This window comes from Tachypleus tridentatus, chromosome 2 (assembly GCF_004210375.1).
Source record: "Tachypleus tridentatus isolate NWPU-2018 chromosome 2, ASM421037v1, whole genome shotgun sequence".
NCBI classification, from domain to species: domain Eukaryota; kingdom Metazoa; phylum Arthropoda; class Merostomata; order Xiphosura; family Limulidae; genus Tachypleus; species Tachypleus tridentatus.
The window spans coordinates 130413826-130429658 of NC_134826.1; the positions used below are offsets into that span (position 1 = coordinate 130413826).

Sequence of the window (15833 nt, forward strand, 5' to 3'; positions counted from 1 at the left end):
AGTTTCTAAGCCATGGCAGTTAGTCCATCAGCCCCCCAAAAAAAGACAACAAAACCAAATGCGTCATTCAATTTGAAGATTACGGTAATTCTAAAATAAATAAAGTTACCATGCATGGCTAATTATGCGTCGCAGATACGAATACGTTAAATATGCACAGAAGCAGTCAGTGAGTGACAACGGTTTTAGGTATTTTATCACAGGTAAATATTATTAGGCAACGAATTTTCATCATCATGTATGTTTCTACATACATCGGGTTAGATTTATTAAGATATTCTATTAAAAATAACATGTTACGCTTATGTTTTGAACTATTTGAGAAGTCTGTGATTTTGTTTTTTCTGTTGTCCATACCTTAGATGTTTGTTTAAAATTTAATATTTAAATTATGTACTATATATTTGTTTGTGTTTTCGAGTTAACTTCAGAATAGAAAACGGAAGTTGTAAAGTTGGTTACCCATCTATGTTATCCATTTGCCCATCTTTAAATAAATAGTTTTATGAAACCTGTAATATCTTTAAATCAATCACTAATATTTTACTTGTCGTAAGTTGTTAGTATTAGCCTAATTCATAAGAATGAAGCAAACCTAATAACAAGTGCAATCGTGATAATTCTTAGCCGGCCTGTAAAAGGTGGATACGTCATAACAATTATTATTTTTGTAGTATATTATTAAGCCTCGCCTCGAATAATCTTACTGTTCAATGTTAAGTTATATTATTCAAGTATCTACCCTTCAACACGAGTTTCATGTCGACCGGTTCACAGTCTTTCTTAAGCCTTGTGTAAAGAGGCTGCTACAAACTTCTTCGATATTAATTTTTTTTTTATTTCATACAATTTTCGTTCTTTTATTAAATCTATATAGATTATGCGTCACACTCTTCAGATGTTGCGCAGAATCTACTGTTAACTGTTGTTTACATTAGCTGCTACATCATATTACCAGAAGAGGGCATTGTTTTCGTATGAAATAGAAAACTAGGTCACATTCTGATGAACAGAAGGTTGGTAAATTTATAACCATTTGTTTTAAATTTGAATACGTTCTGTTTGATGGCAGGATGAGTTCGCTTCTAATCGAGACATGGTCTCTCACAGTCACATTTTAATTACGAACATGAAAAATCCACTCCTTAAATAAGCTATTAACTTTAAAATAACCCCGTCTATTTAGCTCTCAATACCAACCTAACTTTTGACGCACAACCGAATACATAGAAATGGAAGAGTATGTAAGGTAGTGAAAGCTTATTGAGCGTTGTTGTTGTTGTTTTTTAATTAAGCACAAAGCTACACAATGGGCTATCTGTGCTCTGCCACTACGGGTATCGAAACCGGGTTTTAGCGTTGTAAGTCCGCAGACATACCACTGAGCTACTGTGGGGCCTTACTGAGCGTAGTTAGACAAACGATACTCTGAAAGGTGACGTTCACTGTAGAATTATTTTTGAAGAACGAGTTTTTGAAGCCAATCATTCCTTTAATTATAACGTTTACTGAAGTTATTGTGGTTCTATACATTGGCTCCTTCTTGTCACATTAATGACAAGTTGGTTAGGGCGCTTTACCTCGGAATGTGAGGTTCACATGTTCGAATCCCGTCATATCAAACATGCATGCCGTTGATAATGTAACAGTCAATTCCATTAATCAGTGATGACGAGAAACCCTTGTTGAGAAATTATATGCAAAACGGTCGTTTGGGCTGACACTTTACATGAAAGTGAACAACGTTTCGACCTTGTATGTCTTGCATATAAATTAGTCAATTCCATTATTCTTTGGTGCTGGTCTTCCCTCTCGTCTCACACCCCTAAATTAGAGTCAAATATCTAAAAAATTAAGAAAACAAGCAAAGAAAACTAAAAAAAAAAATTATAAAGCCATGTAATATTTTAACCATGATGGTTAAAGACGGTGAAATTCGTATAATCTTCGGTGTTAAATTATTATAACATAAGAATAACTTTACAAACCCGTGTAATCTTTCACCCGTGTTTATTAATGTTTGCCCCTGAAGAAGAAGGATCCACCCTTCGAAGCGCTGCGGTTACAAGGGTTTTACTAATTTCTATCAAAACATCTTGAACCCACGTGTTTTTCTCACATCATGAGTTTTAAGGTAACCGTGGTATAATTCATCGTCTCTTCAATGCCACATTTTTATAAGAAAAGAACTATTTGATAAGGTATTGTAAGATTTTAGTCATAATTTAAAAGATCTTAATGCGCTTCGACGTTATATATTTACAGTTAAATTACAATAAGAAAAGAAAGATTTCGTATATTCATGTTTTACTTTATCTCTTCATAGTAAATTTGAAAACAAATTCGATCTAATACGGTAACAATTTAAGTTCGTGAAAATCCTGTACTAAATTTTCATTTTCACAACACCCATAACGTATACTCATCTGGTCGTTTACTTGTTTTTCTAATTTGTAATAAATCGAAACATCAGATATTTCACCGAAGTATGAGCAGATCAAATATTTTTATGTCCTCGTGAACAAAATCACGTTCACATATTGTATTTTACGGAGCGATAACTAAGTTATCAGGTCGAAACTTCGCATGTCGAGAAGTACAATTAACCACTAATAACAGAATGTTTCTTTTTTCTTGTAATATGTGGTTTCACAAAATGTAGTCGAGAAAATGGAAAACTCTAAGGTTGATTACACGTCTGTGCCAATCATCGAAGGACTTGTTATATAAAATGTGTAATTTCAGCTTCTCTGCACCCTATAATTATTGTTTCCTTTCCATTAGGATGCTCGGATATATCGTGCAAAAGGTACCATCAGAAGCGTCATTAACCACTTCAAAATGTCAGTCCATGTTTGGGGAACACAGTTTGTCATGGTGTGAAATAACACATTATATATTTTAATTTACCACGCGAAGTTTTTACACTGAGATAAAATATAAAAATTTAAATAGAGAAATAACATTCTTGTATAATAAGGTAAGCTGATCCTGTAAAACTTATAGTGACTAATTTATATATATATATATATATCGTGTAATGGAATGACTTGGCAGAAATGTTTTATAAGATAAAGAATTTCTGAGGAATTAATTTCATAAGACCTTGTATTATGGTCTTGAAAACCGAAAGCTGTTGAAACATATCAAACCAAAAGGTCTAATATTTGTGCACCTTCTTCTTAACTTGTCCATTACGGATTTCAACGCACGTAAGAGAAACTAAGACAACACTTCAGGCCTACGTTTGATTTCCGTTAACGTACTCTTCTTGTGTTACATTAACATTTTTTTCTTTATAGGACTGAAGAAATCAATGCTGTTTGTATTTCCTCTCGGTGGAATCGAACCCCAATTTTCTTATACACCAAACGAGTATTCTATTAACACGGTTACAGGTCTAATCCTTTAGCCATTACTAGTAGAATACTATTGACATAGCCCCCCGCTAGTACAGCGGTATGTCTTCGGATTTACAACCCTAAAATCAGAGGTTCGATTCCCCTCGGTGAGCTCAGCAGATAGCCCGAAGTGGCTTTGCTATAAGAAAAACACACACTATTGACATATTATATTACTAGAGGACTAATATTTAAAACTTATAATTCATGATGAGTTCACTAAAGATGAATAAATAGTTTGTTTTTCGTGATGACGAGAAACCCACTTCAAGTAAAAATGTATCTCGAGACGTCTGGTATGGGTATTAACACTTTTACTAATAAGTAGAGAAGAACGTTTCGACCTTCTTAGGTTGTTCTCTGATTTGTTTTGGTAAAAGTGTTAATTCCCATATCAGCTGTTCTGATGGTTTGCTTTGAATTTCACAAAGCTACAAGAGGGCTGTTTGCGTTAGTCACCCTTAATTTAACAGTGAAAGACTAGAGGGAAAGCAGCTAGTCGTCGCCACCCACCGCCAACTATTAAGCTACTGGAATTAACCTTCACATAATAACGCCCGCACGGCTGAAACAGCGAGTTTGTTTAAGGAAACAGGGGATTCGAACAAACTGTGAAAAAAGTTCTCTGACCAAGATTAATTATCCAATGACAAACAAATAACCTACTCACGCATTTGTTTAAAACTAATTATATGTTTACTTTTAGTTTTGTTTCATTAACAATGAATTGCTTCTTCAAGGGCTTTGTTTTGCTTTTAAGTACAAAGCTACACAATGGGCTATCTTGTTGTGTCCATACATTTATCGAAACTTGGCTTTTAGCGTTAGAAGCCTTCAGAATTACAACTGAGCCACTAGTTGTCTATTTAGATGAATGAATTTATCCATCTAAAGCTTTTAGAAGTAATACCATTCAGTTGTTTACATTGTTTAATACCATTCTTATTTACCGGACATGGTATTCCTGTTTGTGCTGGTGATTAGTGCCAATCTACGAGTCGCGGATTCGAAGTCGCGTCACAATAGACATGCTTACCCTTTCAATTTGAGGGCATTATTATGGGACGGTCAATTCTACCATTTGTTGGTGAAAGGACAGCAGCCCAAAAGTTGGCTGTTGGTGATGATGACTAGCTGTCTCTCCCTGTAGTCTATCACTGTTAGGCTAGGAACGACTAGAACATGGAATTCCAAGTGTAGTTATGCACGAAATGTAAAACAAACCAAACTCTGTTCATCCGTTATTAGCACCTCTCGATCAGATTTTACAGACCCAGTCGTATACACAAGTAAATTTTAATTCATGTTTCTCTCACTCTCTACAGTAAAAATTGTAAGCTTAAACAAAGGCAGCCTCAGCTTGAATGATGGACGACGTTTCATTAAACCCTGTGTTAACAGTGTTCGCAAGTTTCTATATATAGAAACTGCTTTCAGTTACAACTGGTGCGGAGAAGTAGTACTTGCAAGCGTTGAAGAGATGACAGACTTAATTAGCATTTTAACCAGTTTACGTCAGAAACGCATTGTATGCGTATTTTTACACCGCCCCAGTGTTTGTCCCAGTTCTATAAAAATAACTGTAAAGGTAATAGGCCATCAAAGACCTGTTTGTCTGTTTACGTTCAAAATAAAACATGAACACCGAGCAGTATTTTAGTACTCTTAAATCATTGTAAATAAAGATATATATAATATCGTGACTAGCTTTAGGACATTGACGTATTTTATGTCTATATTTATCTACTCGAAATATTGTGTATTATTCTACGTTAATTTATGTGACTGTTTAACTACTGTTTATTCTTGCCCAGTTAAAACAAACTAAGCTATTTTGCAACAGAAACACTATGACTAGTTATATTTCTGTATAGAACACTGTACTCCGAGACAATACTCTCTGTTGTATATACTAAACATGTTTTTTTGGTTCTTTATGTGCGGCACATTCTCAGTGCTGAAGTATAAAACAGTTTAGTATATTTTACAAATGCTGTTGCAGAAGAACCTGGCATGGCCAGGTGGTTAAGACAATCGACTCGTAATCCGGGGGTTGCGGGTTCAAATCCCCCGTCACACCAAACATGCTCGCTCTTTCAACCGTAGAAGAATTATGATGTGACGGTCAATCCCACTATTCGTTGGTAAAATAGTAATCCAAGAGTTGGCGGTGGGTAGTGATGACTAGCTGCCTCTCTCTAGTTTCACACTTCTAAATTAGGGACGACTTGCGCAGATAGTTCTTGAGTATCTTTGCGCGAAATTCAAAACCAACCAGTTGTAGAAATACATAAACGAAATTAATACTGTAAACATTATTTTCAAACTCAATATATCTGCAGGTTATCGGTTAATGTGTCATATGTTCTTAATTTCTTTAGCACATGCTTAGTTATTTATTTTGTTTGTTTGTTGTTAAGTCTGAGGGCTTACAACGGTAAACATTTCATTTCGACATCCGTTTGTTTACATAGCTCAGATAAGCTATTACATGGCTTTTGTGCTTAAAAAAAACAACAAACCACTGAAAACATTACAAAGGTATGATAGGTTCCTGTAATGATACTGAACATAAAACAAAGCTTTCGCATTACAATGTTACTATGTTAGTACCTGGTTCAATAAACAATAAAAGGAATATCTTAAGTTACGTGTACAGATAAAATTAAACTAAAGGAACCTAAGAACCATTTACGCTGTATTTAAAGAAAATGTTGTTGGTGAGGGTCTGGCTTTTAATATTCGTTAGTTCTTCTAAGTCTTATATGCTCTTCGTAGAAGTGTTAAAAGCTTAAAAAGCTTCTTGGTAAAATGTCGAGGTATGAAAATAATTTTATTTAAAAGACTATTTTTTTCCAACTGAAGATAATCGTTATTTTATATTTTATTCTCACATTTACAGAGAATCACGCAAAGCTAAACAAAGGCTATCAATACATGTATTGGAGTCCCTATATTTGTACTGATAGACTAGATGGAAAGCAAGTGGTCAACATCATCCGCCGTCAAATATTAGGCTTTTCTTGTCTGACCTAAAGTGTAGAGTGCGTTTTTTTTTTTCAGCAACAAGATATTGCAAGCCATGGATTCTCGTGTGCAAAGTCCAGGTTCTATAACCGAAAGGCTAACATTGTAATAGTTTACGAATACGTGTATGTTACCAAAATGTATAACTAGGACTTCTCACTATATTAAGCCTTAATAATACGTCTTTTGGCGGACGACTATATTTTCACTAACCTAATTTATCTTACCATGTGATCTACAGCAGCTATAACCTGAGCGAACAATGGTTTGGCCTCTTCTTCAGAGAAGCGTCCATCAGTTGAGATTCGATGAAAGAGTTCTCCTCCGTTGGCATATTCCATGATAAGGAATATTTTAGTAAACGTTTCAATGACTTCAAAGAGCCTTATGGCATGAGGATGGTGAAGCGTTTCCATGCTTCTAATTTCTCGAGTTAACATTTTGTAAGTTTTTTGATCTAAAGTCGATTTATCAAGAATCTTCACCGCTACTTTCTCTGAAAACAAACAAACAAACAAAGATCTAATTTACCAATTAAAATTAAATGTTTTTTTTTTGTTTGCAAAGGTTGACGTCAAAATACCTCAGTGTCATAGAGTGCTAATCAATATATATGTACCGTGATTCGTTTTAAATTTACAACTATTGTATTCTATATAAACTTTATATTTTGTGTTTGAATAGAAACAAAAAAATTTAGCATTTCCTTTAACATTCTTTAAATTACTTTATAACCATAAAAAAAATTCTGATGCTTATTATAGATTAAAATTATTTAACAAACAAAAGAACTGAAGACGCGTTTTGATCACTTATACTTGAGGCCTTCAATTTGCGGGTTTATGCGTTGGTGACATGAACATAACTACATATAATTCAGTGTTGGAGGTAATACATCAAAACTGGTGATGCTGAAAATGGCCGTCTTACCCCACTTTTTTCTATTGTTTATTAGATAGTTACTCTGAACCTGAACAAAAGTTAGTGATTTATGCAATAGTCATTTTGTTTGTTTAAGAAACAAATGTTAATTAAGGCTATCTGCTGCTGTCCCTAAGTTTGAACTGCCATTCACAGGCTACGCTTTACTAGCGAAAATGAGATTAACCGTTACATTATAACGCCCCCACAGGCGAACATTTTTGGTTCGGTGTTCCGATCTCAGATTGTGATTCGAACGCCCAAATTTCCAGCTCATGCCGGGCCCTTATACAATACAAGGGTATTTTAACTTTCAAGAAAACTTATTGATAAAGTAACAGGCTACGTGTTTTACTTATAGCAAAACCACATCGGACTAGCTGCTGAGCCCACCGGGGAGAATCGAACCTCTGATTTTAGCGTTGTAAATCGGTAGACTTACCGTTATACCAGCGGGGTGCGACAGATTGTGACTTTAACGGGAGAATATTATTACACGAACAATAAATAGTGACTTGAAGCTGCAAAAAAAAAAAAATTTTTTTCTTTACGCGCTAGACAGTGGATTTAATTTTAGAATCGTATAGATTTTTCAAGATTAGTACACATTTTCCTTCAGACAGTGGGAAGAAGAAATAAAATGTTCTTCCTGGTTTTTACCCTAATAAAACAATGTGTACCAGTTTTACGAGTTTTCTGGATAACAGTTTGTTGTTTTACCTTTCATGAGACAATGGGTAGCAATCTTAACGTGTGAAAAATTGCCAGTTCCCAGTTCTCCCTGAATCTGATAAAAACCTATTCTTCGTCCTAATGCAATGTCTTTCTGCCAGCGTTCATTAAAGTTGAGATTCTTGAGGATTCTTTGATACGGTGTCATGTCTGATTTATCCAGATACTTGCTACTTGAACTTCCAACGGTGTCTGTACTTCCTGTACTGGACATGGTGGCCTGAGAAATAGAGTTTGGCCACGTTTCATTCACTGGAGATATCTTAGCTGTTGGCATACCCGGTCAGTCTTTAATGAGAAGAAAGTATGGTAATAAAATAACATATACGCATATATTGAATTTAATTTGTAAAATATTTAAATACACCTTGCTTCGCTGTCAGCGTAAAATGAGATTTTGTTAAGAAGAATTACTTAATGAAACAATAAACAAAGCATTGTTCAGCCCATGAGTCCAAACCAAAAAGCGTGACTAATCAACAACTAAGAACAAACACGAACAACTGGCACATGTTACAACAACTTTGGTTGTCTGATAATTACAAAATCAATTTATCACCTAAAACTGTTTCTCATTTAATTTAAAAGGACGTACGAGTGAAACGTGTGCACGATTTTTCCACATTAGAACGCGCAGTCAATATTGTTTTTCAAGTATATTGAAGTTTGATATATTTTAGTGTATTCTTAATCGAATAAATCACTTAATTAAACAATTCATTTATGTCGTATTTAACATGCTCACAACAGTTGACAAGTATAATAACTGAAAAAAAATCACTTGTCGTTGTTTAGGATATACATATGATATAGAATTCTTATAGTGTGTACACCTTATACAAACTGGTGAAGCAAGAATACAGTTGTACTTCTCATAGGCTGTTAGTATTCGGTTTATTACATTTTGAAACACTACATTCTGTATATGTAAGTTCTGAAAATCTCCAAGGTAATATGCCTTATACTAATAACTTATGACAAATATAAATGGTTTTCAAACGGACCCAAAATTCTAACGCTTTCGAATACTTCATTATGATTATTATTATGAAAAATAGTGCACACCCCCCAGTGGCACAGCGGCATGTCTGTAGACTCAGGCCGCTAGAAACTGAATTTCGATATTCGTGTTAGCAGCGCACAGATATTCCATTGTGTAGCCTTGTGCTTAATTCAAAAACAAATAAACTGAAGTGTAGTGAACTAATAGGTCTAGTTTGAGAAACCATTAAAACTTTAGTATGTGATCCTGTGTTCCAACTTCTTAATCAGAACTAATAAGTATAAATAATAGAGAATGCCAGAACGAAAATACTGAAAGGACGTAATTCTTACATAAAATGAGTAAGCACCACATTAGATTCATTTATATTTTCGGTTGTTATGGTACACTTTGTTAGTTATTGAGGATTTATAACAGGTCCCGGACTAAGGTACTCCGCATTTATTATTTATCTTCTACAGGTCACTGATAGAAGACCTTGTTCGGTACCAGAACTCGTCAGCTCAAACGGATCTATGATGGCCAAATGTACCTGAAATGTCATTTGTGTGCAGTTTTGTATTCACGTGTCAGTTCTTTGATGTTCATTGCGTAACTTGTCGAAGTTTTTTCAATGATTCGATCCAACTGGTGATAAAAGTGAGTACAAACTTAAAGATAGATTTTAGGTGCTTAAGATGCTCATTTATGCTTGCAAATTCATATCGGATTGTTTACAACGACTGTGAGAAAAACAAAACCAAAACCATTTGAAGCCTGAAGTTATCTGTCGTAACTTTTCTAAAGTTTAAGAACATTTTTTTTTTTTTTTAGTTTTCGACGTTCGTCATTAACAGCTGTAAACAAGACGTATCATTTCAATAATTATAATAAATTTTATAATGATGATAACAATAATAATAATAATAATAATAAATTTATTAAGCAATAAATTAGACACAAAAAATCAAATATCAATATAAAACCATCAACAAAGAGTTAACTCGTCCTGTGATGGTTAAACACATAATAAAGTAAAATCAAAACTTACAAAATCAATATAAAGTTCCCAGAATATTATCATCAGTATTTAAGATCCATTGTTTCAAGTATTTCTTTTGAGTAACACGATTAATAGAAGATCTTATACTATAAGGAATAAAATTATGAATACGAGGTGCCAAATAAAGATATTGATGAAGTGTAACTGTTTTACGTGGTGTGGGTACATTAATTGGAAAAAAAGATTGAAGTCGGTAAAATATGAAGTGACTTTAAAAGGCCTATTAAAAGAAACATGCAATGTAGATAAAGCTAAAAAATATAAATAAAGTTTATCATATGAAAGAGGGGAGTTAAATTTACTGAAATCGGTATCAAACCTATGAGTAAAATAAGAGAGAAAACACTTTTTTGCAACTTGTGAATAGAATTAAAAAAAAAGTCTTATATGTGCCACCCCAAATTGAAATACAATATTGTAAGAAAGATTGAAAGAGAGCATAATATACACTTAACAAAATATGATAAGGAGCACAATGACTAAGTTCAAAAATTAGCATAGAACTATATTTTAATTTATTAACTAAAGAATTAATATGAAATTGCCAATTTAATTTTCGATCTAAAATAATTCCTAAATATTTAACAGAGGAAACTTGAGTCAATTTGGGACACTTTACAATTAGGGTAAGTATAACAATCACTAGAATGATAAAAAAATAGAAGGAAAAAGCTGGAATGACACCATAAAGGTTAAACTGAAGAAGAAAAGATTTAGATATATTTAAGGATAAGTCATTACAGAAAAGCCAATTTTAATTTTATTAAGATCACTAGAAATAATGGCTTCATTAATTAGATTTGGCTTACTATAAACAACAGCAATATCATCGGCATAGGCTTGGATATCTCAAAAAACTGTTGGTAAAGAATATCATTTATATAAATGAGAAATAATAAAGGGCCCAGAACAGAACCTTGTGGTACTCCAACATTAATTGTAAGCCAATCACTATAATTATTATGGATACAAACCGATTGCTTTCTATTGTGAAAGTAAGAAAAAACCAATCAAAACAATGCCTCTAAAACCATAATAAGATAATTTATTTAACAATATTTTATGATTAACAGAATCAAAAGCTTTGGCTAAGTCAAGAAAAAAAAACAATTGGATGAAGATCAGAATCCAAAGCTTCTGTAATACTTCCCACAAGTTTAGCAACAGCAACCTCCGTTCCAAGCCCAGGCCGAAAGCCAAATTGAAAAGGAGACAAAACTGAATGTCTATCAAGAAATGATAAAATTATAATCTTCATAGATTTTTTCAAATAGTTTAGAGAAATGTATTAATAAGGAAATAGGTCTATAATTCGTAAAATCAGAAATATTACCAGATTTATAAATGGAATGACCAATGATAACTTTAAAGCATTAGGAAACTTCCCTTGAGTAAAAGATAAATTAATTAAAAAAGTCAAAATTGGTGCAAAAAGATTAGCATTAGCTTTCAAAATCTTAACCGAAACACCATCTACACCATTAGAAGCTGAATTTGATAAGGAGAAAACATTATTCATAGTTTCAGATACAGTAACAGGATATACGTAACAAGAAGAAGAAGGAGCAGGAGGCATGCCCTGAGAACAAAATTTAGGATTGGAGCAAGTAGATTTAGCAACATTAACAAAAAAATAATTCAAATCAGATAAATCAGTAGTACCAAAATTACAAAATTTCTTATTTTTTTTTTTTTTAACATCAATAATAGAGTTAACAATATTCCAATTCTGTTTAATAGTTTTAGCATTCTTAAACAGGTTATGATAATAAGTCCATTTAGTCTTACGGGTCAAGCTAACAACATAATTCCTTAAACACTTAAATCTAATCTTTAGATAAATATCATCAGGAAATTGATGTACTTTCTTTTTTAACTTATCTCTTTTAATCATTAACAAAACCAATTCACTGGGAATCCATGGCTTAATTTTTCTAAACTTTCGTTTAGAAACTTAAATGAGTTTGGTTAAATTAATGAAATCTTCTCACACAACCATATTCTGTTGAAACTCCAGTTAATAACTGAAAACTACAACGTTTACAGAATTTTATGACATGACCTGCATCGAAATACTTAAGCATACACATATTTATATGTACAAAGTCGAAATGTGTGTTTGTTTGTAACTTTGAAACGGTTACTGCTTATGAAAATGATGGCAAGGGTGTTGATTTGATGTCTCTGGACTTTCGATAAACGTTTGACAAAGTGCCGCATAGAAGAATTGTAAAACTTATTTCGATATGTGTGGAGAATAAGTTGGCAAATTGGATAGAAAAGCGGCCGGATGGAAGAAAGCAGAAGGTTTTTATAAATGGATCAATATCACAAGTGGGGTACCTCTAGTTTCAGTCACTGGGCCTTAGTTTTTTTTTATTTACAAAACTTACTCTTTGCTGTGCAGATTAAGGCACCTTAACTGTTTTAAGGCAGGGTATATACACAGATACGAGTTAGTTAAATTTGGAAACCTATTTTTGATGGACTAGTGACTGACGTGTAGATCCGAGAATTTATTGTTCACATTCCGTTGCCGCAGAATCGTGCTCTGTTCTTTGAAGTCACTAGTACGATACAAGAGTGAAGACCAGATCCCATAAGACCATTAAAGTCACCCAAAAGTTGGCGGTAACTCTTCTCCGAGCCAATTGAATCAATCTCAACCAAAGCTTGTATTAAACATTATGAGCATTGAGGAATTTTCTAAGAGGGTCAATATTTAACTTAACCCTATTTTTATTTTATAAAACCTGTTAGTTAGAAACCTACCTTCCATATTGATTGCACAATATTAAAAATAGTTATCTTAGGTTTCACGTAGAAGCTAATACTTCAGAGTCTTAATTGAAACATCTGTTAAAAATTTCTTACATAAAATATCATTCTTTCAATATTACCTTTACATTAAATGTCATTCTTTCAATCTTACCTTTACATTAAATGTCCTTCCAGAAAACATGCATATAATTAGTTACTAGTTTCCGTTATCGAAACACGAGTTTTCAGATAAAGTTTTAAACAATACAGTTTGATTGTTTGAATGTAATTTTTTCTTTTAGTAAAGCCACATCGGGGTATTTGTTGACCCCACCGAGGGAAATCGAAGCCCTGATTTTACCATTGTAATTCAGTAGACTTACCGTTATACTAGCAGGAGAAATTGTTTAAGATCATTATCACAAATCAATTGACGAAGGAAATAATTGAATACAAAAATACAGGGTTTACTAACCAGGATTAGGTTGAAAACCCAAGTTAAGAATCTAAGTTTTTAAGAGCAAAGTTACACAGTGGGCTATGTGAGCTACGGTCACCGTGACATTGCCACCTAAAACTTAGTTTAATAAGCTTTCAAGCTTACCATTATCAAGTACACAAAATACTGAAGCGTTACTCGCAAGACTTTTAACTCAAACAGCTAATTTCATTTAAATATAATTACTTCTGTTAACGTTCGATACAGTTTTTGAATTGTAAATGCGATGTGCGTTTACTATTATTTAGGTATAAAACTGCTACACACTTAAACGAATTTCTCTTGGTATATTTAATTTTTTCAAATTTATGTCATTATTTTTAAAGATTAATATGACATTAACGCATCTATAATTTATAAAAACTTCAGTTATCAACACAGAAAATTTATTTTCCTTACACCCGATTTACAATGTTAATAATCCAAAGGGATTAGAAACTGCCCAGTATAGTTTCTTTGAAATTAAACACGAAGTTACACCATCCGTGTGATACCCACCATGGGTATCGAAACCCGGTTTCTAGCGTTGTAAGTCCGCAGACATACCGCTGTGCTGCTGATGGTGGGGCTTTTCAGTATAATCCGTGAATTCAGTAAAAGCGGTTTTTAGCTTTAATGTAAAAGAAAAGTCGAAAAATGAATGATGTTTAAACATCTTACATTAACACTATGTGTTTTAACTGCATTAATAGCCGTCTCAAAGATCAGAAAAAACAATATAAAGAAAATAAGACAAATAAAAAACATGGAGTATATTTATTAGAGCTTATCTCTCGTATATGGTGGACGTATAATTGTGTTACAAATATTCTAGTATCTGCTTCAATAGCGATCGACCAGAATTTGTTTGCGTAATGAAAATTGTACGTGCTCGTGCCTACGTATTATATCATTTTATCATGAATGAATCAAATTCGAGGTAGCTGCGAGTGACCTACTTTACCAAGTGTACACTATTGTGTTAAACCTAAGTACCAAAGAGGGCGTCATTCAGGACATTATTAGCAGATGGAACAAGCTTTATTCACTTATTTCCACGAACACCAAATAATCTGTATTTGGCCATCCTTCTTTCGTATCTTTTAAAGTGAAACACTATTGCCATCCTCTTTTCGTATCTCTTAAAGTGAAACACTATTGCCATCCTTCTTTCGTATCTCTTAAAGTGAAACACTGTTGCCATCCTTCTTTCGTATCTCTTAAAGTGAAACACTGTTGCCATCCTTCTTTCGTATCTCTTAAAGTGAAACACTGTTGCCATCCTTCTTTCGTATCTCTTAAAGTGAAACACTGTTGCCATCCTTCTTTCGTATCTCTTAAAGTTTAACACTATTGCCATCCTCTTTTTTGTATCTCTTAAAGTGAAACACTATTGCCATCCTTCTTTCGTATCTCTTAAAGTGAAACACTGTTGCCATCCTCTTTTCGTATCTCTTAAAGTGAAACACTATTGCCATCCTTCTTTCGTATCTCTTAAAGTGAAACACTATTGCCATCCTTCTTTCGTATCTCTTAAAGTGAAACACTGTTGCCATCCTTCTTTCGTATCTCTTAAAGTGAAACACTATTTACATATAATTAAAGCTCTACAATGTTTTGATACTTGTCATACACGCTTTCTGCACTCTTAGAAAAAAAAAAAACAACGAATGTGTGTTTACAACAAACACACTATTTCACATTCTTAAAGGTTTTAATTTAGCACACTCTTACTTTAAGCGCTAGGGTGGGAAATTATATACAGAATAGAAACCATTTTGATTACGTCAATTTCATTGAAATAATTCTTTAAAATGTACGTAACTTTACTTTTATAGAGTACTACCTCGAAAACCTATAGCCCACTAGTGGCACAGCGGTATGTCTGCGGACTCCCACCCCTACAAATCGGGTTTCGATACCCACCGTGGGATGAGCATAAATATCCCACTGAGTCGCTTTGTGTTTAATTCTAAATAAACAATCAATCAACCTAAAAATTTTACTATTTAATGTTTCATAATTCTAGCTTGGGTGTAACATCACTTATTCTGAAGAAGGGTGTGAATTCACTCTTTCTGGGTGGGGTGTAGCTAGTGTATCAAAAGTTTACATCTAAAAAAAATGCGAAAATTAAAATTATTTTTAGACGATTATTCGCTGATTTTTTAAATAATATAATTAACGTGAACAAATGTTAAAAGGCAAATGATCAAACCAGAAAAAACTCATATTATTTAAAACGGACTTTTGCGATGCATTTGGTTTACCTCAAACTGATTCTCCTGTGATTCAAATTCTGTTTATACGTTAAAACAATAACTTGCATAATTACGTATCTTAAATTAAGTAATATTGATTGGAATATAGAATTTACATAATTATGTCAGACTTAAACGACTAGAAACTCTTGAAGATGTTTTATTCGCTCAAAGTTTCATGTCTTCATCAAGAGCTCAATGATTTTTC

At 33.2% G+C, this 15833-nt stretch overlaps 2 protein-coding genes across 4 annotated transcripts in view; one reads left to right on the plus strand and one right to left on the minus strand.

Annotated features, from left to right (window-relative positions):
- Window positions 1-15833, plus strand: part of LOC143245105 (patj homolog) — a 548212-nt gene that overhangs the window by 50115 nt on the left and 482264 nt on the right. The window lies entirely within an intron of this gene.
- On the minus strand, window positions 6426-8367 carry LOC143245106 (serine/threonine-protein kinase NIM1-like). The gene is made up of 2 exons (XM_076490999.1): window positions 8070-8367; window positions 6426-6924 (listed from the first exon to the last, which is right to left on the minus strand). The coding sequence occupies exons 1-2, from the start codon at window positions 8356-8358 to the stop codon at window positions 6647-6649; spliced, it is 567 nt and encodes a 188-aa protein (XP_076347114.1). The 5' UTR covers window positions 8359-8367; the 3' UTR covers window positions 6426-6646.

What these genes read in the sequence shown, in the direction of transcription:
- LOC143245106 (XM_076490999.1), bottom strand. Translation starts at nt 8,358, where the DNA reads ATGCCAACAGCTAAGATATCTCCAGTGAATGAAACGTGGCCAAACTCT. An exon ending in TACCCATTGTCTCATGAAAG is followed by an intron (nt 6,925 to 8,069) that starts GTAAAACAACAA and finishes GTTTGTTTTCAG; the next exon opens with AGAAAGTAGCGGTGAAGATT.